The sequence below is a fragment of the Saccostrea echinata genome, unplaced genomic scaffold, assembly GCF_033153115.1.
Source record: "Saccostrea echinata isolate AGI-Se365-2 ecotype Australia unplaced genomic scaffold, CSIRO_AGI_Sech_v1 ptg000009l, whole genome shotgun sequence".
In the NCBI taxonomy this organism is placed as follows: Eukaryota; Metazoa; Mollusca; class Bivalvia; order Ostreida; family Ostreidae; genus Saccostrea; species Saccostrea echinata.
In genome coordinates, this window is record NW_026889758.1 from 33050457 (window position 1) to 33077069 (window position 26613).

Genomic DNA, 26613 nt, shown 5'->3' on the forward strand with positions numbered 1-26613 from the left:
CATTTAGGATAGAAAATTTTTTATAAAGACAAAACACTGTAAATTCTTTTTAGCAATACCTTAATCATTTGTATCTGTACGTAAATAAACTATATTTTATGATATTTTTTTTAATCTCCCTTTGCAATGTTCATATCTAAGGATGTATCTCTCTGAAAATCAGACAGAATTCCGTAAAACTCAAACATGTTCTATCACTTAAATTTTAACCAAGTATCAAATCATAATATCAGAGCCTGATCAAAAAAAGTCCCAAAAATTGACTTGTTAATATTTTCAAAGGACAAAAGTCATGATTAAAAGTCCAGAAAACTGAATTGTACACAGAGGGACAGGCAGATGCTTAGACAGACAACCTGAGAGCAATATACCATAATAATTCCATCTTAAAAAAAACACACACATAATAAAAAATCGCAAAAGGTAAAAAATAGCTTAAATTGCCTCATGGCACCACATGATCTAAGAAATTAATAAAGTGTTTATTTACATCTTAATTGTTATAATGCATCATAGTTGAGTTCATTAAAACAATGCTGATTCCTTTTTAATTGCTTGCCACAATAATATCCCCTTATTCAAAATCATTTATAAAAAATTCACATTTTTCAAACTTTCCCTAAAATGACCAGTAAATATATGAAGCATCGGAAATAATGTCAAAACAAAATGCCTGGTGTGTCACACAAAAATATGTATAATAATAGCATCAGTCAAACAAGACAGCATTTTCATTATGAACTTTCAGTACCAAACCCATCAGTAAAAAAAAAGAATATTTCACAATGACAACAAAAACAGACAACATATTTACAAGCAAGTTCACAATAAACCCAGGTGACCTCTAGTTCTGCAGTGTTAGAAATGACTATTTCCCTGTATTACTTACCAATTCTCTTTTCTTCACACAAAGCATGAGTTCCAAAAACAATTTTTCAGCTTGCTCCGGTGAATACTGGAAGGTTTTCTGAATTGTGAGAATGAGCTGGTCTCTCAAACTCTCTACCATTGTCCTGAAAAAAAGGCCTGTATTTAACAAGAGAAACCAGCTCAAGCCTACAAGTCGTAAAAACAATATTATATACCCTCTAGTACTTAAGCAACATCATCAAGTAGGACACCCAAATCATGGCTATAGTTTTGAAACCATAAGGAAAATACAAATGAGTTAGGGAAACAGTTAACACATACTATATCAGTATTACTAGACTTTAGTCAATCCTCACTATAAAACTCCTCATTTCAATCATATGTTATTTGTATGAAATTATGAAACTTAAATCATAGTTTAAATTTGGTATTTCAAGTCTTGAATACTGGAATGTGCTGAAGCCAGACAACAGTATACACCTATTTACTGGCTATGAGGACAAAAGCAAGTCTATCGTTCCCCAAGACAGCAACTATTTCCTGAGGTGCAGCCCAGGGAAATAGTTGCCGTCGAGGGGGACGATCAGTAAATAGGTGTTTTACATAGGCAGTTTTTACCTGTGTTACGTCACAATCTGGATAAAACCAGAAGAGTTCCGAGATGAAAAGCGAGGGAAACATAATGCTGCCGGTGAATAGTTTAATGACTATTTCGGGCAAATAGCACAAAAACTATTCCACGGTAGGGGCTGTTTGGAAAAAATAGCATGTTTATTCGTCATATTTTTACATAGAAAAAATTCACAGAGGTAAAATAATTACAACTTTCCAGTTTCAACTATGATATCTTAACCCTTGGATATCTCCAATATTTGTCAGTCATACAATATTACAAGGACTGAGCTTTGACTAAGTATATAATATGTCATTTTTGCTTTTCCGACTTTTAATTCTTATTTAGCTCTTAAACAAGCTTAAAATTGGAGAATTGCATGTTGTGCTACATAAAATATACATTTCAACTGCAGAAATAAATGGCTTCTTTTAAAGATTTATGCATGAAAAATGGCAATTTAAGCTGAAAAGTTTTCATTTACACATAAAATATTACACTCAGAATTTTATGTCCAATTTTTCAGGAAGTGGAGATTTTTTTTTAATGTCACACAATTATCCTCCAAACATTTTGTTCTCTCATTTGCAATACTGTCAAGAGATGAACAATGAATTTAGTTTACTGTCACTCTTAATGGACCATTAAAAAATACAAGTCAATTAACTACATAAAACCCCAGTCATTTTAACAGAAAGTGCAGAGATAAGCAGCATAAAATGACCTTTTTACTTTTGCCAAAAACTTTCTCGACATGAAATGAAAAACCTGTGAAATTCGCCAACAGAATGTTTTTAAGATGTCCTAAATATGGAAAGATAAATTTGTGTTTTTTGCAACACATGCCCTACTGCAATAAATATTGTAAACAATACACAATGTCACATATAAATGTTCTATCTTTACTAAAATTTTTGTTATTCCAGAAAATATCAATAGATTATAAGCAAAATATCAAACAAGAAAGCATATTGTCAATTAAGAGATAGATAATTATTTTTTGCAAATTAGAAATGTCTCTAAGACTTATAAGATAATCATTAACCAGTCATCACACTGAAAAAAAATTCTCAACACGTTCCTAGTAAATAAGCCGCCAGGACTTTTCATATCACAGATATCTATAAAGGTCACCTAACACTTTCAAAGAAAATGTTAGTCGGTGTGTGTTTACCGGTACTTTCGATTTATGTTAATCATCTGACAAGAAACACAGAGTGCAGAAACTTCCATGTTTAAGGTTTGTTTCCTTAAACAATGGCACAAGATCAGGTGCTATTCTCCATGCTTTCATTTCAGAAATCATTGATTTTACATTTTCCTGTTTTCAGGCATTGATTTATCTTCTTTTCTTAGAATTTGTGGCTTTTGTTTGTGCAATGTCTTTGAAAATCTTGTTACTTTCTAATAAAAAGAAGATAATGATAAATCATTAATTACTAACTCTATTTTGTTGTTGTTGTTGTTATAAGTCTGAAAGCCTATTTCTAGCTATTTCTTTTCATTTTACAGAAGAAAAAAGAAATGGCCACTAATAATTAGCATTTGATAAATTATGATACATATTGTAGAATTATGACAAGAAATTTCTGTAATTGAAGATTTCAAAGTTTATACAATCTCTCTGTCTGAAATCTTTGCAAATTAATTCATTCCAATTTGCATCATCAGAGGATGGGTTCGAATGTATTTCACAATTCTATTTTTGCAATTTTGCCTTAACTATTAAGGCAGAATTTGAAATCCTTTTTTTACTTATTGGCACTCTACTATTTATCTGTGTAAAACTACTTCAAATTTCCGTTACATCCACAGGAACCTACAACTATAGTTTCCATTTATGTAAGGTCATGCAGTTTCTGAAACTTATAGTTCACCTACCCATCTTCTTGAGCATATTTGTGTGTAAACGCCAGGAGATCTGCAGCTCTACCACTTCCATCACAGACCACCACAGGCACAGGTGGTTTGTCTGTCACATACTCCAATACAGAGCGGATGGTGTTGGCACCACCCTCTAGGACCACACAGATCACTGGTACTCCACGCCCCTTCACGCCACTGGCTGTAACGATATTACAACTGTGGCTGTAGATCATGTACTTCATAGGTAATATGTACAGCTAATTTTTTCGCATTACTGGGGACTAAAATAAAAAAATTATTTGTTTGCAGTTGCCTACCGACCCATTGAAAATGCACCCGACCCAAACTTTTTTTCAGTTACTTTGTATATTGAAACCGTTTCATTTTCTATTTTTGTATTTTGTCTTTATCAGTCAGTGTCTTACAACAAGTGGAGCTTATTTATGTTTACTAAGCCTATTTTTGTTATCTAACAAAATCTGAAAACTAATATCTTTTCTTCAAAAAAAAGAAAAAAACTACCTACCTACCCACTCTAAAATTTATAGATCGGCAAATGCAAACGAAGAATTTTTTAAGGAGGCTGGGGGGTCAATAAATTAACCACAAATTAACCACCAGATTTAACTTTTTTAATTTTTAATTTTAATTTAATTTTTTAGATATGATATCTTAAGCTGTCAACTATCATTTGGCAAAGAAAAATTTCAAAAATTTTAGTTTAAAATTTGTTCATTTTCTATATCTTCATATGGAGCTCTTCTTCTAAAGGAGATCAATATAGTATAAAAATGGCCACAACCCCCCAGCCTCTTTAAGCTTGGCCTAACTATGTTATAAATGAAATAAAAATCGAAAGTAACATATTAATATCGAAAAACCATTTTCTTTCATTACTCTTTCTTGTACACTACACTTTTTATTTGTAAGAACTTTATTTCTGCACAATTCAGTGAGACAGTCTGCACTGGAAAATTTCATTCTTGGGTACATTTGTATTTTTTTTTATAAAGAAAATGTACAACAAAAACTGAAATTTGTGGAAAAATTTTCTTGCTTATAAATACCAAATTACCTGTACTATCCCAAAATATGTGTCATAATAATTTGTTGATCAAATTATTCATATCTGCAAATATTTCATGTGCAGTAAATGCCAATCTTTAGTCATGTGGAATTATGCAAATTACACATGCTCTTTTTTGATGGTTGACAACCAATACATTTGTAATTTCTAAACAATATGCTGCTCTTAATAATTCCCTAGGTTCAAGAAAATTCGCTGTGTACTAATGATATTTTAGCAATTAAGTCAATAGATGATAAAAAATGGATATAAACTTGGGTGTGGAATCAATATACCTTAATTCCGTACCTATCAAATACAAATGGCACCATGATGAACCCTTTCAATATTCAAGACTGCCAAAAGGCCTATAAGTTACACGTCTACCCCCCATTCATCCTACTTATGTGGGCATCTGAAGGATTTGTTGACAACACACGGTTCTGATTACATGCAAAATGGCCTCATCCATTCACAGATTCATTATTTTAAGAGAAGGATAGAAATGTTTACGCCAAGAAATCATAGGCCTGATTTCCCCCACCTCGCTGACAGACAGTGTGTAAACTAATCGCAACAGCTATTACTGCATCACTAAGGCTATCCTCCTTTAATGGAATGGGCTAACAGTTCAATATAACAGCTGATAAGGATGCTCTCATGATATTCAATCCACACAAACTATTACTTGATGTGCAGTTATGATATCAATAACATGAAAATTAGCTTTAAAACAGATTTATGAGGCCTTTTAGAGAATTGCACAATGTCTTCCTTGAACAATGAAGTCCAACACTTTCAAGATAATTAAGGCCTAGAAAATCAATTACAAGTTGTTTTATTCTACAAATTCCAAACAATATACTCAACATTCCCCTAAAATTAATTGAATTAATGTATCATATTTAGCATAACATTTGGCAGAAATTTATTTTTCAACAAGTTGGTGAAGATTTGATTTAGCACATTTCTGAAAGTGCTAGATATATTAAAGAAATCTAGTTATGTACATGATTTAGCGGATGCTGTTTTCCACCAAAACAGTAAAAAGAATACACAGTCAAATGTATTATGTTTACAGTAATTTTGAGATTTAAAAAAAAAATGGTGTGCTTTAAAACAAACTATAAAATATGTCAATTAAAAACGTTAGAAAGCGGCTGCATTCAGATGGACATTTTCACTGCATAAGAGTAGGTGTCAAATCCTAAGAATGGAGAGTCTTTTTATTTCGATCAGGCCACAGATGACGGCTTCAAATAAAGTAACTGTCACAAAAGATCAGAAGTCATCCACATACCATAACAAGGCCATAAAATTGGAAATAAGACTAGGAGTTTGTCAAACTATCAATAATAGACATTTGGAGATTGAGAAAACTGGCAAATTTCCATCCATACAAGTAATCATCACTTCAAGAGTCATCCCAGTTTTGGTCATTAAATCTGGTGACTGGTAAATGAGATTTCCAAAACCAAATTTCTAGAGCTCTCACAGCTACAGTAAGATTTGCCTGAGCCATATTCCCATGGTATACAATATGAAATGATGCATCTTGTCAATTGCATTCTTCTGACACACAAGATTGATTATGGGTGGACATACATGTCATAAGGCATGTGGTAAACCAATTTATTTTCCTGCAATGTTGCAGTGGAAATTACCATATTGTTTAAAAGTAATTGTAAATTTCAGTCAAAGTAAACCTAATTCCATGACAGAAAATATACCCCAGATAGCACTGTTCTTTTCAGTTTGTTATCTGCAAAACTGTAACTTAATTGACACACCTAAGTGACCTTTGCCAGTTTTGAAATCAGCTAAATGGTAACCAAAGAACAAGGTTCATTAAGGGTGCTATTTAGCCCTATAAAATTTTGAAAAATTAAAACTTGCTAATTCTAATGGAAATGCCTTATATATCAGTTGAATTTTTGAAATTGCATGTTACATTTATCAATAAAGTAGGAAAATAGTGAAGCCAACACATTTATCAAACAAAAACTGAATAATTGAAAAATATTGAGAGACTTAAAAAAAGCAGAATACAAATTTTTGTATAATTAAACTTAAACACTGAAGAATTAAGAAATGTGAAGCCAAAACATTTATCAAACAAAAACTGTATAATCGGAAAATATTGAGAGACTTAAAAAAAGCAGAATACAAATTTTAAAGCGGATTGAGCAAATTTGAATAGCAGAATTCCGCTTGGTACCCAGGGGCATTGGCAAAGGGGCGGCAGAGGCAGTGGTTGCCGCCCCAATAATTTTGGGGAAAAAAATCAAAGAAAAATGAATTCTAAATGAGTAAATACAAAATTTGTGTGTCAAAATCTGTGGTCAATGGAGCGGCAAGAATCACGGCAATCTGTGGTCAATGGAGCGGCAAAGTGTGAAAGCTATTGTTTACACGGGATGTGCATGTTTATATACCTATACCTGGCATGTATTAACAATAAGCATGACTCTACATGCAAGTTTGCTACCAATTCTTCATCAGGCCCACATTTTTTTTTTTTGGGGGGGGGGGGGGGGGAGTGGGCTGGGGATTCTTTAAGTTTTCGGAATTTTTTTTTTCTTTTCTGGACTTTGCCCGAGTTCGACCTAAAAGCAACAGAAAGTGTGTATGAAAGAGGGGTGGCAAGCAGCGTGTAAATGAATGAATTTTTACAAGTCGAAACGTAAGCAAAAAAAAAATTTCCCAGAAAAAAAAACTGAAGAAAAAACTATTTTCAGAAAACGTGGAAAAATTGGAGCACCCTCCCTTCCTCATATCCCCTTTCCCCTGGTATAACAGGCCTGTTCATTGTCTAATGAATTGGTTGATCGATGTTTGGAAATCTTTGATGAATGATTGAATCAACGTTGTAATTTATTAAATTAATTAAAAGCAAAATACTGTGTAAAAATTACTATTTAAAACAACTTAGTTGATTTTTTTTATACTGTCATACATATTTCTGCATTTCAAAAATGGAGGGATTATGAAGGATTAATCACCCTGTTCATTTTAAATTTCATACTTATGCATTCTTTCGGCAAGTAACAATAAATATTATGCAATAATGGAAAATTATATGTATCTTAATATTTACCTACATGTAGAAATAAACTCTTCAAAATTCTTTCTATGCTGTTTCGGAAAAAACCCAGCTCCTATGGCTAATTAAAAATATTCCAGTTTTGTTTTATTCATAGTACATTATTATAAAACATTTGTTTTGGGTTGCATGTTTAATTGATCTTTTTTAATCAGAAAATACCTCTAGGTTATTAACTTAATGGGAAAAGTATCAAGATTTTGGCGGAAATTTTAATTGTTTAGTATATGTCATATGTCATAAAAAGTTGGTTAGGACCCCTCCCCCTTTCCACCCAGTTCGCCTCCCCATTGTCAAATACTTGCCAATGCCCCTGGTACGTACCCAAGGTCAAGGGAATGTCTTGTCACAAGGAATGCACATGTGAAGTATGAAAGTCCCAACACCATTCAAAATTTATGGCCAAGGTTAAGGTTTTCAAAAATAGGTCATACTCAAGCTGAAGGTCATGATCATGAAGTCAAAAATATTGGTACTTAAGGAAAGGTCTTCTTACATGGAATACACTTGTGAAATATTAAAGCCCTAGCACCAACCATTCAGAAGTAATGGTCAAGGTTATATTTTTCAAAAATAGGTCATACTCCAAGATCAAGAAGTCAAACTTGTTGTTACCCAAGGGAAGGTCTTGTCACAAGGAATACACATAAGAAATGTGAGCCCTAAAACAAACTATTTATAAATTATGGGCAAGGCTAAAGTTTTTGCAAACAAACAGACAGGCCAATGTTCTGTAGAGAATGATGTAATCTGATTTCTCAATAAAAAAAAATGCATTAAGTCATACATCACTGCATGAAGTATTATTTATGAACATTTCATATCAAAGACATCTTCCTTATCAAGTGACATATTTGACACTAACTACGTCAATGCATTCAAATATAAGATGAGCATCAAGTGCATGTTGTAAAAATAAATTATTTCACTGCCTATTCTTATTCATTTTTTTGGGTTGTAATGTATCAAGTAAACTTATTTCATTCTCATAAACCCTGAAATCTTTTTTTTTTCTCGTTTAATTTCCCTGCTTTGAAGCTTCAAGAGATCAGTGAACTTTAGCCAATATGACAGGCAGATGCCTGTAGCCACTGAATGGACATACGCCCACATTTCCTTAAAAAAAAACAACACTATTATTTTCATACAAACATATGAAGACATTCAATTATCATAATGGAAAATACACTTTTCATAACCTAATAATTTGAAAAGTGAGAGACTGACCATGAATAAATTATTTGTTTATTTTACTTGACTTCTCAGCATCCCCATGGAAACCCCTCAAAAAAATCAATGGTGTTTTTTGCATTTCAGAAAGAAAGATCATTAACAAGAGACGAAAAACCCTATGGCCTTCAGACAAAGTTAGAAACACTGCCATCAACATATATTACCAGCATAAACTAAAGACTTGTCACGTGCAGTGTCTCTGATCTACTGCAAAATAAATTCAAAAACATATGTGTTGATGTTTTAAAGACAATGTACAATAAATCTAAGAAATAATTTCCTTTAAATTTTGGCCCTTTAATAAAAGATACATGAATAATCAAATCTAAATTTAAATCCATGAGATTATATAGTCACTGTAATCTTAAACATATTCTGTTTATTTCAATGGGAACTGTCATTACCAATAAAAATTATTTCCTGTTTTTCTTTCTACTACTGATAATTGGAAAATATTCAATGTTAATCCATTTTCTAGCAATATAAAAAACATTAATAATTTATTAGGCCAATAGGAAAGAAATAAATCTATATCCATTGCTCCTAAAAATGTCTTCAGCACATGTTCTATGCACTATAAAGATTTAATATTTTTTATGAATGAAGGAAATGTGAGTGTCTGGCAGAGTAAATCGGTATTTATACCCTGAGGGAGTCATAAAAAAACAGTTTCACTTCTTAATCATAAAAACTCCAAGACTGTCCCATAAAATCTAACAAAGAAAAAAATGGAAATAGCTTTTATTGAACTTAAGATCTATAGTTATAATCCCTTTGAAATTGTTCATACCAATGACTGCTGTCAACAAAAAGCACTGTATTCTTTATGGTCATACTAGGTATTGTACCCTTTGAATTTCAAAGCTAGGAAAAAACATAAAAAAGAAGAAGAAAACTTAAATTAGGATTTAAAAAATCCAAGGACCATAGGTTATGATGCTCACCAGTTATCTATCTCTTCCAGAGCACACTTGAACTTAGTTTATCCTATAAAAAATCTTTGCATACTAATTTGGCAATCAATCTGAAATACAAAACTTACTTATGGAAATTTTTTGTTGTGCAATGAATCTCTCTAGTCTTTTCCTGAATATAATTTCCCCTCCATATTTTCCAACCGTTCCATTGTCTACCAACAGGAAGTATGAATGGTTGCTGTTCAAAACTGCATAGTTACTTTTAGGTGAGGAAACACAGTGATATGGCACAACAACCTAAAATTAAAAGGGCTGATGAAAATACACTAATTGTACATTGATAAATATTTTATTATATGACTGAAATGAATGGTTGTATTCATGGTTATTTGTGGTGATGATTCCAAATAGACAATGAACAAGTTGTCCAAAGGACTCTAGATTGTTTTATTACCCTTACATGTTTCTGTACTTCTCAGCTCCTTGTATGGTGGAATTTGATTCGAAACAATTTCTAACAACCAATCAGGTTTCCATTTATATTTATCCTTTGGAATGCCTTCTTCACATGTTTTGAAGACATTTTAAAATGAGGGAAAGGTATATTGTTTATGTCAGAGGTACATACATGTACAATGTACAAAAACTCAAGAGACATTTATTAATGAAAATGTCATATAATTAAACAATTTCTGACTTCTAATGTCAGGATACTTGAATCCAAAGAAACACAATACTGACCTAGACTTCTCTTCAGTTGATATCATATGTTTTGTTTTGTTTTTTTTGGATTGAAAATCTATATGTTACTCTCCATCAAAGTCAAAAATTGTTTAATATTTATATAAATGTAATATGTAATTTTTTCATTTTCTAAATTTTAAAAAGTGAAATATAAATTGTTGTGATCAGTCTTAACTTATCAGCTCATAAAATAAGGAGTTGAGATACAGATACCATGAAAATCATTTACCCAACGAAAAGATTAAGGTGAAAATCAACAAACAATATGGTATTTAAGATACTGCATCTTAAATAATTTAGATCCAAAAATTGAGGATGAAAGTTAGGGTAACCACAGGAAAGCTTAACACCAACCAATCATTATGATCAAAATGGGTAATTCTAAAATAGAGATTTTACCAATTCACAACTTCAAGGTCAAAGGTCAAAGTCCTGGTCAATTCCAAGTGGTATTCGAAATGCATTATCTTGAATTAATATGTAATAATAAGGTAAAATGATAATCAGAATGGGGCATGCTCATCAGCTTTTTTGCCACTTGCCAAAGCTCAAGGCCAAGGTCAACTCTAGTAGTGTAATAAAACAAGATGTGTTTGTGAAACACTGATGCCTATGTATGACAGTTCATGGCAAAGTTAAAGTTTCTCAAATCCAAGTCAATCTCCAAGGTCAGAGATCAAAATTGTTGGTACCTTAATAAAGGTCTTGTCACAAGGAATACACCTGTGAAATATGAAAGCCCTAGCACCAACTATTCAAAAGTTATGGCCAAGGTCAAAGTTTTTCAAAAGAAGGTCAAATTCCAAGGTAAAGGGAAAAAATTCAAAATTGTTAATACCCAAGGTAAGGTGTTGTCACAAGAAATATGTGTGAAATATGAAAGCCAAACACAAACCATTCAAAAGTTATAGCCAAGGTTAAAGTTTTTCAGAAGTAAATCAAACTCAAAGGTCAAAGGGTCGAAATTGTTGGTACCAAAGGGAATGTCTTATCACACAGAATACACCTGTGAAATATGAAAGCCCTAACAGTAACCATTCAAAAGTTATGACCAAAGTTGAAGTTTTTCAAGAGTGGGCCAAACTCTAATGTAAAGGTCAAAGGGTCAAATTTTTGGTACTCAAGGGAAGGTCTTAAAACAAGGAATAGACTTGTATAATAACAGAGCCCTGCTTCCAACCATTCACAATTTATGGTCAAAGTTAAAAGTTATTAAAAAGTGGATCAAACTCCTAGGTCAAGGTCATGAGGTCAAAAATATTTGTACCCATGGAAAGGTCTTATCACAAGGAATACACAAGTGAAGTATGAAACCTCTAACACCAAATGTTTAAGAGTTATGGCAAAGGTTAAAGTTTGGTAAAATTTTGCAAAAGTGGGTCAGATCAAACTCCACAGTCAAGGTTAAGAGGTCAAATATGATTGTACTGAAAGAAAGGTCTTGTCACAAGAAATACACATGTGAAAATGAAAGCCATAGCTTCAACCAATCAAAATTTATGGGAAAGGCTAAAGTTTTTGTGGACACAGACGGACGGACAGAGCAAAAACTATATGCCCCTGAATCATTAATTACAGGAGCATAAAACCATCATCCTGATTTACTCAACCATAAAACATACATATTAGGAGATAATGATGTCATCCTCAACCAAGATATGTGTAAAATCATGGTCAAAGGTCAAGGCCAAGTAAACACTGATGATGTCTTTAAATACCTTATCCTGATTTCCTTATTTATTAAGTTAAAGGACTATAACCTACAACAGAGCTAAATGCAACAGTTAGTTGAAATGTCAACACAAAGGGGTTGACAGACATCCTTAATCCACAAACCATTTCTTCCTTTGCAATCTGACCAAAATTTAAAATGCTTATTTTTGATGGATAAAGCCATCAAAATTTTGTACCACAAAAAATACCTGTCATACTGTATTTATCCAACATGCTTGACATGGTATGAATACATGCATTTTAATGTCTAATTACCTTGCCATTTAAGTGGTAATTTTCTTGCAAAAGTGACCTTCATTTTTTTAATGTTGTGCAAATAATGCAAAATGTGTTTGCAGTAAAGTGCCTAGGACTCAACATTTCAGCAGAAAAAAAAGAAGGTCAGTAAATGAGAAAGAACGTGAATAAAGAAGAATTTACATCTTTTCCAATCAGCTCTTCTTTGTTTTCTACAATTCCCCATGGTGCTATGCCTATTGCCACTACTTTGTTTTTCAGCTTGGTAGTACGGTCACTGATAGCATCCCCAACGTGTCTAGTCACACCTAAATCAAGCAAGAAACATTAAAAAACACCTAAATCAAGCAAGAAACATTCAAAAGTGGAAATAAAATTACAACAATTACATTAATGCAACAAAATCAGTTTTCTTTCTTTGACACTATGGAAAAATTGAAATAGAGTGACTGATGAAAAATTCATTACATTTCCTTTCCTGATCAAGTAAGTGCTAAAATATAAAAGGTGTTTTCGTTACATGTGTTCTCACTTTTTAAGCTATAGTTATTTAATGGGTAAACAAAAATAGGGTTTATACAGAAAATATCTGCAAAATATTTCTTTTTCTGCTGCTTGAGGTTTTATTATACTGTATTGTTAATAGTCTGAGGTTTCATTTGTAGACATGCACACAGACAAACAAAATAATTACTTTAATCTATTCAAAGACATCACTACACTAAGAACCTAAAAACATCTCAAGTTGGTTCATCTCAGAATGATAGGGTATGAGCACTTTGTTCAGTTTAGGTTTTCACTGTATTGGGAGTTTGGGTAAAGTTGCAAAAGTCAGGACTTCAGTGAAGTCTGTGTGCCCGAAAAATTGAATGTGATTAAGAGAAAAAAATGACAGAATAAACAAAACTGGTTGTCCAGTGCAAAGCTTTCTCACAATCATTAAAGGTTCTCTGTTTTATTGATTTTCAATTTCACACAATATAAAATAGACTTCCACTTAATCTGATATTCATGTTAATGTGATATACAATTTTGATTAACAGGAACACTCTTATCTTCTAACATAAAGTTTGAGATAAATAAGACAATCTGTGAGTGCTATGACATTTATACCTGTATTAGTTCCTCCTGTTATTATCCATGCCCCTGTAGTCTTGGCTGCCTTCAGAAGTCCTTTTCGGAACACCCGTTTTAATTTGGGCTGGAGATCAAAGTTTAAGATTCCTCCCTGCACAGTAATAAGGAGCTTGGGGAGTTCTAATCCCCAGTGTTTGGTTAGAAGCTGCAACACATTCTCAGCTTTTGTGTCAAAACTGCTCAACCTCACATACTGAAATGACAAAAGGGCAAAAGAATTATTTTGAGAATTAGAGGTTTTCAAGGAAAGACATACCATATAACTTCTCTCTGAAAAGATCAAATTACAATGTTTATTGAACTAAATACAAAATTTTTTTTTTCAAAATTAATACTGTTGAAATGATGTTTTCATAAAGTGAAGAGACCAAAAAGCAAAAATCCTGCAATTCCTAATTGTTCACTACAGTATACCCCATACAATCTAACAAACAAACCCCCTCCATTGACAACCCGCCCAAAAATTGTCTCTTATTCAATCATAAAGGCCTAGTCCTAATTTTCTTCATCATATTACTTTGTGATGAACTGAATAATTCTGGTACTTTTTATTCTACTTGCTTCTATCGAATCTATTTGCTCTGAGTTTATTAATCCACAACTTTTAAAATATTCTGTGACATCAATTTGTGGTTAACATTTACGTAATTATCTTAGAAGAAGGGTCACTATCCTAATGAATCCTGCTGTTACAGAACATTAATGTTGTTGACTTAAACTGCCAGATAAAGAGTAAATAAGTTCATATCACACTAAGCTATAGTGAATATTTCAAATGCAAGTGTTTAAATCTAGAACTCTTTTTTGTTTTAGTAAAATATGCATTTAAGGTAGTATAAAACAATTGTGAAATCAGTTTTAGCTTATTTCATGTAAAATACACCAGAAAAAAATAACAAAAATATTATAATGTCAATATTAAATACTTTTATTATATAGTCTATTAATAGTCCCTATATAATCTATACAAACGCAAACAGTTCATAACACTACATATTCACTGGTTTTGAAGCCGTATTCACCAGAGGGTCAATGCGCGTGCAGCGGCATTGTGACGTCACAATCAACACCTCAAACAACGTTGTAAACAATGGTAGCAACGGACGGAGCCAGCTGTGTTAATGAGCAGGAAAAATATTAGCCAAGCCTATCGGAGGGTTATTTTCTAAACATTACGATGTCTTACAAACAGCAAAAGGAAAACACGGAAGTTATAATTTTTTAAAAATTTTTCTACGACAGAAGTTCATAAATGGAAGTGGTATCATCATGCATCCTTCAATGTCTTATTTATTCAAATCCGGACAATATAATAAAACAATTATGGACTCTTTCAGTGGTGAATATGGTTTGTTATTCACCAGAAAAATATCAATATTGACCTCGGCTTCGCCTCGGTCAATATTGATATTTTTCTGGTGAATAACAAACCATATTCACCACTGAAAGAGTCCATAATTGTATAATCTTTGTAAGAAAAGACATAAATTATGGCATGTATTTGCCCTATTTTCTAAAAAATATATTGGACATTTGGGAGCCTACATTAAGAGTGTGTTCTTGTCACATATGATTTAACCATCTGTTTTTAAACTAGAAGTACTGTGAGCACTGAGCTCACAAATTGATATCCCCCTCTCCCATACGAGTATAATGGCAAAGTTTTATCCCCCTCTCCCATATGAGTATAATGGCAAAGTCCATTCTTTGCTATGGGAAAGCCCAAATGTCTGTCCAATCAAATCATAAAGTAGGAGGTGCTCAACGGCACTGTGTAAAAAAGATTCTGTGAACGTATCATTAAATTTATTCAGTGGTATAGGAGAATTTGCAGATAATAAATGGGTACCCTTCATATTATGGAAAGAATGGCAGTGTCCATGTTTTGATGTGTCCCTGTGTAGCATAATATTTTGATACCGCGAAATATTGAACCATATTGCACCAACCATTTTAAAATTATCATCAAAGTTGAAGTTTTTTTAAAAGTAGGTCACTCTTCAAGCTCAAGGTTGTGGTAAAAAAATGCTGTTACCCTAGGGAAGCTAAGTCTTGTCACAAGAAATACACAAAAGAAATACAAGAGCCCTAGCATAAACTGTTGATTATGTTAAAGTTTTCTAAAAGTAGGCCAAACTCACAGGTCAAGGTAAAAAATATTGATACCAAAAGGAAGATCTTTGTCAGAAGGAATATATATATGAAATATGAAGGTCCTAGTACCAACCATTCAAAATTTATGGCAAAGGTTAAGTTTTTCAAAAGTAGGTCAAACTCAAAGGTCAATGTCAAAAGATCATAAATGCTGGTACCCAATTAAGGGAAAGGTCTTGTCAAGAGGAATATATGTGAAATATGAAAGCCTTAGCTGCAACTAATCAAAGGTTATTGGCAGTTACCAGGTAGATAAAATTTTGCAAAAAGTGGACCAAACTCCAAGGTCAAAAGGTCAAATATATTGGTACCTCAAGAAAGGTCTTGTAACAAGGAATACACAAATGAAATATGAAAGTCCTAACTTCAACCAATTCAAAATTATGGGCAAGATTAAAATTTTTGCAAACAGACAGACAGACAGATTGATGGACAAACTAAAAACTACATGCCCCCAGTTTTTCGATTACAGGTGCATAAAAAGTGAATTAAACTGCTAGCTGTCACAAATATAAACTGTATTATTTTCTATTCTCAAGACAAATTTTCTTTTGTTGATCAGTTACTGTTGAATCATTATAGTCTGGGGGAAACAAGGTTTGTTGATTTTGTGGGCTACCCTTACCGACGAATTCACATCCGAATGAATGTTAACTCTGTCTTTGTATCAGTTCACTGAATCTTCTGCAGTTGTAAAATTTTGAAAGTCCAAGAACACTGACCCCCAGTGATAAACGTTTTAAAGTTACCTACCTGTTGAATGTATATACTTTGTATTGGCTAACCTGAGCTTTGCTGGGATGGGGTGCCCCCTGGAATTCTAGGGTGCCATAAGCATCAGTGGGTTTGCTCTCTGTGTGGGAATAGGGATGCCACCTTTCTATGTGGCTGGGACTGTCTGTTGATTTGATCTCTGTTGCATGCCAACTTGCAGGTCTGCCACAGGAGCACCTGTACAATTAACTAATGCATTAATTTTCTCTCTTTAGCAAAATTCTTACAAATACATAAAAACTAATTTGGACAAAAACTATAATTATTTAGTCTTATAACCTTTAAATGCAAGTTCTGAATGTAAAAAGAAGTATGTTTGTTTTCTAGATTTGTTCAAATATTTTAATAATTTACAAATGACAACATAAGTACATAATTATATATCTTTTCAACTACCATCTGTTTTAGACACTTGCCTTCCTGAGTCTCTTGAACTCTTAATGAATTTGATACAATCTCTTTTGAAGAAAGTCTTTTCAATCCATGATTTCTGATTCTTTAAAAAAAAAAAAAAGGAAAACATCAAAAACATGTTTCACATCACAAAATCATAATAAATTTGTAAAGATACATACTGCCAAAAAAAAAAGTCAAATAACATACAAACTGTACATAAATAATCTTATACGGCTTTCAGATTTGTTAGTCACTATAAGTACTGGAAACTATTGTCAACTCTGGTCATCAATTACAGTAAGATATTAATATGATGCTTAATTAATTTTGTTGCATGGTTTCATGAATACATATGACTAGGGCTTAAAGCATTAACATCTTGTACCACTGTGTTTCAATATCATGTTTTTTTCATTGATTACTCAGCTTTTCTTGAAAATGAGATCTCTTGCCAAATCTCTTGCAAGACCCTCTATTTCCTTATTGTGTAAATATCTCCAGAATTGTTTAAAAGTGACAATAAACAGAACATTGTTGGATAGAAATTGGGGAAAAGGGGGGGGTTAAGGATAAGTGCCATTTGTTCTCTAACTGTTATTATCTGCTGGGTAAAACAATAAGTAAATAAAAATCAAAATTAAACACAAACAATCCAAGAACAGTACTTTAAGCAATGCACACAAATGTATTGTCACAGGCAAAATAAATAATAGGGCTGCGCAAGAATATTGATAATCCGGTATATTGCGATTCATTAACAAAAAAATATCGTATTGCGATACATTTTTCCAGTACCGATATAATGGCAAAATGATTGGGCTTTAGATATATGAAGTAAAACATGAAATTTAAGATGTCAGAAACATTTTCAATCGTGCCAAACAGTACCAAACGGTAAAGGTTTCTGTTGTATGCTTGCATTATGTTGCCAAACTGTAGTGAAATCAACTAGAACTTTTTTGTTACAAATGTATTTACACTCTGCTTATAAATGGGGGTTAACAAAATAAGAAAAGAGCATTTTAACTGGTGCTCTTTTAATTTTTTAAGATTTTTTTCAATGGATCTAAATTTTATCAAGTTTCAATGCTCATATTTATTTAGGGACTTACATAAGAGCAATGTCTTATAAATTAAGTCAAGTATGTCAGTTACTATTATAGATTTATCCTTTCTGTACAAATTTTTTTTTACATATTACACAAATCTATTATCAATTATCATGCAAATGGGGGGAAAATACTATCAATTTGCCTGTGAATTTGTTATTACAATGTTAAATGGAGCAAAGGTGTTGGGTACATGTATAGACAAAACAATTAATGTTAACAACAAAACTGACATTCATGATCAAGACATCTGTCCATCAACAAAGAATATGCTTAGCCAAGGGCTAAGGGTCAACTATCAAGTTAAGACCTATCTTATAAAGCTTGTCACCACTCAAATTTTCAGAGACAAAGTCTACTTACACAGACAAAATTATAAGACTTCTGGAAAACTTTCTAGAAGGTATCAGTTTCTGAGAAATATTTTTACAATTAACATCACAACTTTTCTATGTATATTCTATTACATGCAGAAATTAATATGGTGTTCTATATTCTCTTCAATGATTTATTATACACCTTAAACTCAAACCTGTTCTTTGGGCAAAAATGAGCGCCGAATAATTGAAATGCCTTCCCACAGGGAGGCCAGACTTGTTGAGCTTTGGGTCCTTCCAATGGGTTGCTTCTTATTGCGCTTCCGATATTCTGAGGCTGAAAACGGATCTATCACCTTTTTTCCCATACTGAAAGGCCTCACTCACTTTTAACAAATCTACACTGGATAATTAGTTACAAACATCAAAGAAGCTCCATCTAATACAGTCCTACTTTCTCTAGTACTCTCCAATGTTCCACATAATTATATAGAAGTACATCTCTTAGGTCTTTGTAATCTTAGGAAGTTTATTAATATACACATTATTTCTCTCTGTACCTCTACTGGTTTATTAAAGTCTTATGCAAACTTTATAAAATGTCCCCTGCGTATTAAAAATGGTAATGAACTTTCACCAGGCAGCAGCTAATGAGGCTGTCACTTCGAAAAATGACTGCAGCCCCCTCTATCAGAGATCGCGAACACCTGTAAAATCCTCAGTATCATTTGTTCTTTGTGACAACTAACCAACCAGAGTTCATGACCAGAATTTAAGGAAACAATGCTGAAAACAATATAACTTCTCATCATATTTAGTCAGATTACCTGATAATGCAAATCGGACTAAATAAACTGATCTTTTCTTACTATAAAATGCTTAAGTTGAATAAACGTGGGGGGGGGGGTTATTTTTATACCATAAGGAAGATCATACTTGTTAAAAAAAAAATCAAAAATAAGATTGGTTGTTGTTCTTTTCTGATTTTTGTCATTTTTTAATGTTAATTTTTTTTTTTGTTTTTTGTTTTGTTTTTTGTTTTGTGAAATTAGTAAAAAAAAAAAAAATCTTTTATTTTAAGGTATTATTTTGGTCTTCCAAAAAAAAAAGGGGGGGGGGGGTGTAGGGGGGTGGTAACTTACTTCCCTCAGAAAAGTCCTACTTAAAGTAATTTTATTTTTTCTCTGATTATAGTCTTTTATATAAATCATGACATGAATCAAATTTTTGCAAACATAAAAATTCTATGGTTCTAGAAAAGGGGGGGGGGGGGTGTTGTTATCTGTATGTGAATGTCAAAATTTTCTACCATGTTAATAGACATCAAACAGTTTCATTTTTTTTTAAATATCCACATATTGTTGTATTCAACAATAATAATAAAGAAAAAAATATAAATTCATAGACTGGATTTTTGTTTCTTATCAAACTATAAGAAAATCGAGCCAAATGAACTTTCAGTAATCCAAAAGTTTCAATATAACTGTGAGTCACCAAGTAGCCATCAATCAACATCAACATGTAAAGGGACACTTACTAACTGCATATATACTGCTGAGTAAGCATTTGTTCCCAGGTATTAAATGGAGATAATGCTGTCAAAGCACAAGGATTTGCTTTTCCTAAGTAGCCTTGAAGATATATATAGAAGGTATAGAAAATATACATAGTTACAGGTTCTACCTTACACCTTGTCTACACACTAAACATCTCAAATATAACATAGAGTGAAAGTCTTTCTGAGAAGAAACAGTCAAAAATTCTTGATAGAATGTTTACTTCTCTTTACAGATTCACAGTATAAACTATAATAGTTCAACTTTAATGTCTTGATCACCATTACCTTTGCTTATTAAACTGTTCAAGACTGAAAAGATACACAGCCTATTGAAATTAAAACATGCACTACAGTCCAAAAATACAAATAGTACTCTTTTAAATTAAGCTTTATATAATCCTCACCAAATATAATGTATACAAAATTTTTAGTTGTGGGACTATTACCTAATATGCTAGCTGTTAATTGTCAAGGACTTTTCAAAAGCTCAAGATACCATATATCCTCAATACAATTACTCTTCTCTAATTCACCTTAATATTTACATTTAAACAAGTTTTCAGATTAATTAGATAAATAAAAAAATCTGACAGATAACAATACCAGAACAAATCATAGAATATATTCCCAAATACAAAAATATGCGCAGCACATTACTTAAAATTCCCCCCTATTAAAATTCTGAAACAATGCTTATTTTCATAAATTTAAAACAATTAAGTTTTTTTTTTACGCAGCTTCATTCATGTCAAAAGATTAAATCTTCAGGAAATTAAACACCTTGGACTATAAATACACATGGATTTAAGTGACAGGTGCAATACATGTGATTGAAGAAAATGAAAGGCTCCAAACATGGAATAAACCTCAGTCACCAAAACCACAAAAGCAAATGAACTAATTAAGTGCCAGTCAGTTTTACAAAAGCACCTAAGTTCACTATATTTCCGGCTCATATCCAGGGCAATTTAAGGTAAAATTTTAAATCCACATGAAAACATATTCAAAATGATTACCAACCTTCAAAATAATTTTTTTTCAAAAGAAATAATGATTAAAATTCACTTATCACACCTTGGGTTTTCTAAGCTGCAGTGAGCGTCGGAACTTGGAGAAATCATCCCACAGGTTTACAAGACTATTCCGAGATCGGGAACGATTCTGATATCCCTGCTCCACCTTGAACATGGTGACCTACTGCACCAACTAGTGGCCCCTTTTGCTGTATCTCACACCACGGTCTGCATTCAACCCCTGGAGCCATAAATCAGTCAGTGGCCAGACAGGCCTAAAACAGGAGTTCTTTCATATTTTCATCTGATCTGCATTATATCTGCATTATTACTTCCTATATTACTGGTCAAGATTCTTGATCAATGGATAAACTGTTCAAAGAACTTGACAGATGACTCCTGTAGAAGTCCTTAACTTACAAACTCTTTCAAAGAACTTTAGCTGTCAAGATATAGACATTATTTTCCTAGCAAACAATGAGTTTCATATCGGAATTTCAATTAATCACCTCCTATTTTTCACCACATTAATTAATTTCAAAAGGATTATTTTTTCATTATTTTAATTTTTTTTTAAATGTTAATTTACTTCTTAATAAATTCAAATCTAAAATGGAGATACATAACAGTTCTTATTAATACAATAAGGAAAATAAAATTTACCTGTAAGACATATGTCCCATTCATTAATAAAATAGTAACTACCGGTATTCAAGAAGTACTCATTATTTTATCAATAAGCTGTCCTTGATATTAATTATACATTCCAAATACAGAGAAATCACAGTTTTCCTGCACGTGATTGAACTTCAAGTTGATTGATCCTCAAGTTCACAATTTTTACCAATTTCAACAATCATAATTAAGCTTTATCTAATACATTCAATAGTTTATTGGAAAGTTTTCTAATAAAATACTTGAATTAATGTACATGTCTAAAATAAATCTTTTCTAAATGGAAATAAAAAAAAAACCATCTTATTTTTGGGATGACAACTTTTTGATCACTGTCTGACAAGGGACAATTACTATGACATACAGATGTAACACAATGTCTGACAGTAACATTGAGAAAAAAACCATTTTAAGTTAGTCACTCTGCTGTTTAACATGTTACATCCTTTGGTTTCTACATGATTCACCCCTTCCCTTAATGAGCAATTACTTAATTGCTATATATCAAACATTTTATGTCCTTTTTTGGTGACAATTAATTTCTGTAGGACACATATCCCATAGCATTATAAAATATTTTAAACCTCTGATACCACTGACTGATTTTAAATTTAAAAAAAAAACCTTTTGTTACATTCATCAATTTTCCTAAACAACAACATCTTTATTCATTATTCAGGTAACTCACAGAATTTTTTTTTCCTTTCTTGAATTAAACATCATTCAGGGAACTAAAAATTGGACTATGTGAATTTGCTCTGGGCTTAATATCTGTTGCATACAGGTCCAGTGAAAGGACCTAGTCTCTATTGAAAATTGACTCTATTTTATTCAAAATTAAGGCAAAAATTCCCAAATGACAAGCAGATTGAAATTCTCAAAGATTTTCATAAACAATTTTGACTTTTGCGATTATACAGATTTGATGTATACAGAAGCCAACAAACTGTCTTTATTCTAAAGTAAAAATTATGTCATCAAAATTTCTAAATTTTGCTTTTTCTTTTTTTTAATAAATTTAAAATTCTCAATTGAAAGGGTACAGGGTCCTGTACAAAAAAGGGGCAGTTGTTGTTGGTAATGAAATTCTAGGTGTTGTAACATCTCCATTGACGCAGAAGTGCACAGACAAGTGGTCGACAATACAGGCTGTTAAATGGTGCTCCAGGCCTAACACTGTCTTACTAACTTCTGACATCAGACATACAAGGGTTTTTACAAATGTTTTGTTGCACATGTACAGGAATTAATTAATTCATAATAAGATGGGAGAATATTGTTTTTTAGTTCTGAACTTTTCTTTGTTTGATTTGTAGACTTTTAATAAAAAAATTTTAAGCAATGTTCATTAAAGTAGAAAGAAAAATATGATGGGCATGTTGAAAATTTTAAGAATGGTTTGATGAAATATTAACCGTTTAGAGGAACTTAATTATATCATTGGAAAGAATAAGAAAATATGCATATATTGTGACGTCAATTAAAATTTTTTTGTTATGTAATAACTATGAAATTAATGTCAGAATATTGTGTGTTTAATATACTGACCATAAAAATGAAGTAACAAGAGACAAAATTTTAGTAATCGAAGTAGAATTTTAAAAGTCAACATCTTGTTCATTACTTGGAAGCATGCTATGGACACAATTGCCTGTTGGGAAAAAGTTTATATAGACAACATTTATCATAAACAGCTATAATTAGGAGCTTCAAGAGTTTTGAAGTGGTCTGAAAGTGTGTCAAATGTCAAACCTGGCATGTTTTTGTCAAAATTTGTGCTAAATATTGGGTAAAAAAGTCATTACTGTTAGACAATGACAAAGTTACATAATGACTGGAAAACAGTGGATGGTACTGGAGAACTGGCATTAATTCATCAGGTGTTTTTAATCAACATGCAGGAACAAGAAAGCTCAGGAGAGGTTTTGCTAGGGCAGATCCACATTTTCTCTTAAAAACAAAATTGGTGTCCATGTCGTTTTAATCTCATTCACTGTAACTAGATATGTTTGCAAATTTCAACTCATCAAAAAGAAATATATTTGTAATTGGCAATGAAACTCAAATTTTATTTTTTTTTTTAAGTCAAAAGTCAAATGCAATCATGAATTTTGGATTGCCAAAGTTGAAATAATGTGATAATATACACTCAGAAACAATTGTTTGGAGGAATACTTTTGGATGTCTCTCTTTATAAATGTTAAGAGTCCTGTTACTCAAGATCCATTTATAGAGAACTGCATTGTTACACTTCAGTTTTATACAGAACACATTTTGTTTAACACAGTTTCTGTTGTAGCGTGCCAATTTTATGCCCACAAAACAACTGTATACTGATTGGTTAGCACTATAAGGAAACTGGGTCAATTTAGGACCATCAAAGAGGGAGGGAGACCATAGAAACTGACAAACAGGAAATTTTTGTATACCTAGCATCAAGTTCCAACAGATTTCTACCTCAACAGAGATTTCATTTCATCAGAACCATCCACAATCACTCCTGAAGTGCATGTAGGGGATGAACAAGATACTAAAATTTTGCCATTCTCTAGACAGCTGTGAATTATGTCCCAATTCCTCACCATAAAATTCATAATAAAGTTGTTATTGATGAGTAATAATTTATTTATTTTTTTTTTAAAAACAATACTTACACATTTATTTTTCTGCTTTTGAATCAAAAATCTCAATGTTGAATAAAACGTACATGCACTAGTCAGAATGTTCCTCAACTTTTTTGACTCAATATACACAATCGCATCATCTCGGGTCTTTCCTTCGGAGGTGAGAAAAACAACCTCGAATGTATTAACATCACGGGATGTTAAAAATTTGTACAAGATGGAGTCGCTTCCTATTTATTAAAGCATTGGAAAGACAGAGTTAAAAGTCACTCGTTTAGTATATTTTAGGTAATATCTTTACATTCAATAAAGTTGAGCTCCAAACTCTACAGATAAGAAGTCTCCCTACATTTGTTTCAAAGTTTATGAATAGGGGGGATGTCATGGACACCTATGTAACACATTCGAGGTTGTTTTTCCACTTGACGGAAAGGCCCGAGAAATTTCGATTGTCAGTATACATGTATTTCTCATTATTAGACAAACATACCAAATGTTGAAATGGAAACTTCTTCTCAGAATACATACTACTCTCCATATATATCAAGAACACAATAGTTCCATCATTTTTCTATATTTACATCCACTGAATTTTATTTCCTTTATTTCTTACGAAAACCATTGTCGTTTATCAGTCGGTAAACTGCATAGATTTCTTGAGCAACAGTTCTTCCATCAATTATGCATACAATGACATACACTTCAATAATACAATATTTAACTTATTTGATTTTAGTTTAAATGTTTTTTTTTATATAGATATAAATGTAAACAATAAAATGTCTTTCTTTCTTTGTTAGTACATGTACGGGAATTAACACTGCAACTATTGCAGAAAAAATTTACATAACCTGCTTACGCGGGTTATGCATTTTTTTCTGCAATGTACTAACAACCAATGAAAACATTTTATTGTTTAATTGAACACCAATTTCATTTCATAACCTCCACAGGATATTAAAGTGTATTTTCAATATTATCTCCTATATTATATATATATATAATATATATCACTATAATATTATTTCGTGATCGAGTCAGGCCTCAAATTAAGGTAATTACAAACTACAAATTTTACTAATGATAAAATAGGAGGTAGGTGTCCATGAATTTAAACATCAACAAAACTGTTCTTTTTCTCCAGACCAATAAAATAGGAGGTAGCTCTCCATGAATTTACACAAAACTGTTCTTTTTTCCTAGAACAAAAAAATTTGATCCCCATGAAAATTAATGAAATCACAGTAATCATATTATCATTTTTGCAAAAAAAAATTTTATCAAAATTTTGAAAGGATACTTTGAGCATGGTGAATTTATCCATTTTGACACCTATTCATACTGAAGGAAAGTCACTCATCAGTACTTACTTTATATATACAGTTCTTAAGTGTTAAATCAAAAATACAATGTAAGTGCAATTTGCAGTACTTAATGTGCATTACTATTACATGTACAATGTACTTTATGTTACTTCAATTTAACAACACATTAATTTTTATTAATTCATTTTAACTTTTTTCTTTTCATAGCAATTATTTATGTTCATTTTGAAACAAAATCAGACCAATTTATTTCTAGAACCAATAAATACTTCTTCACAGACAAAATACATGAACTAAACACACAAAAAGGCTATCAGTCAATAAATTGATCATGATTGCGCCTTCTTAAGCATTAGCATTAATTGTAGGAAATGCAGAATTGTGCATGGTGCATTTTCTTACCGAAACAGCTATCGACTTTTTCCTATTAAAGACATTCTGAACATCCTCAAGAAATGAAGTCAGACTCACACGGGAGCGAGATATTTCCTTGTCCACTTTCAGCATGACTCTGGAGTAGGCCTTTTCCACTCAGAATTGTGATCGGACAATATCACAATAACTTATGTCCTCTTGTCAAGTTCCCACTAATTCTATTTCCTTTTTCAGCTCTATTATTCATCAGAAGGCATCATTTTTATTCCAAATACTTATCAATGTTAAGCAGAACAGAAATCCTGTCCTTATCCAACACATCATTTAATTAGTAGTTATTTTATACCCTCATTTCCCAGTATCTAATTTTTCCCATATCAAGAGATGGGGAACAGGTTGGCTGCAGAAATCGGATGTTGAGTTTTCCACACTTCCTCTCATCATATATTCTATTCACATTTTGGGGGAAGATCTAAACTATAAACAATAGGATGACTGTCATCAATCTGACCAGCACAGTGTATTCCATAACCTGCTTCAAACATTCCAACAATGCCCACATTTAATAAACACATTTCCAGAAGTTTTTTATGGAATAACCACCGAGAAATCAAAGTAAACAGAGGAATTATCATGTCATGGGGTCTCTCCTATTCAAAATTCATAAACACTTCAAATCTTGGCAATAATTCAAGAATACTACCCAGAAGATTGCTATTATTACCACAGAATACCCAAGACCCCTGTCAGATTATTGTTTAACATTTTATGCA

The 26613-nt window shown here is 32.0% G+C and overlaps 1 protein-coding gene across 3 annotated transcripts in view; it reads right to left on the reverse strand.

The window, feature by feature from the left end:
* LOC133182233 (transient receptor potential cation channel subfamily M member 3-like) overlaps positions 1–26613 on the reverse strand; it is a 94335-nt gene that overhangs the window by 29945 nt on the left and 37777 nt on the right. For all 3 annotated transcript variants that reach the window (XM_061316991.1, XM_061316990.1, XM_061316989.1), the window contains exons 3-9: positions 16865–16944; positions 16460–16625; positions 13497–13713; positions 12567–12691; positions 9794–9965; positions 3365–3548; positions 890–1013 (exon numbers count right to left, since the gene is read on the reverse strand). In XM_061316991.1, the coding sequence (XP_061172975.1) occupies positions 890–1013; positions 3365–3548; positions 9794–9965; positions 12567–12691; positions 13497–13713; positions 16460–16625; positions 16865–16944 (1068 nt within the window). The remainder of the gene's footprint in view (positions 1–889; positions 1014–3364; positions 3549–9793; positions 9966–12566; positions 12692–13496; positions 13714–16459; positions 16626–16864; positions 16945–26613) is intronic.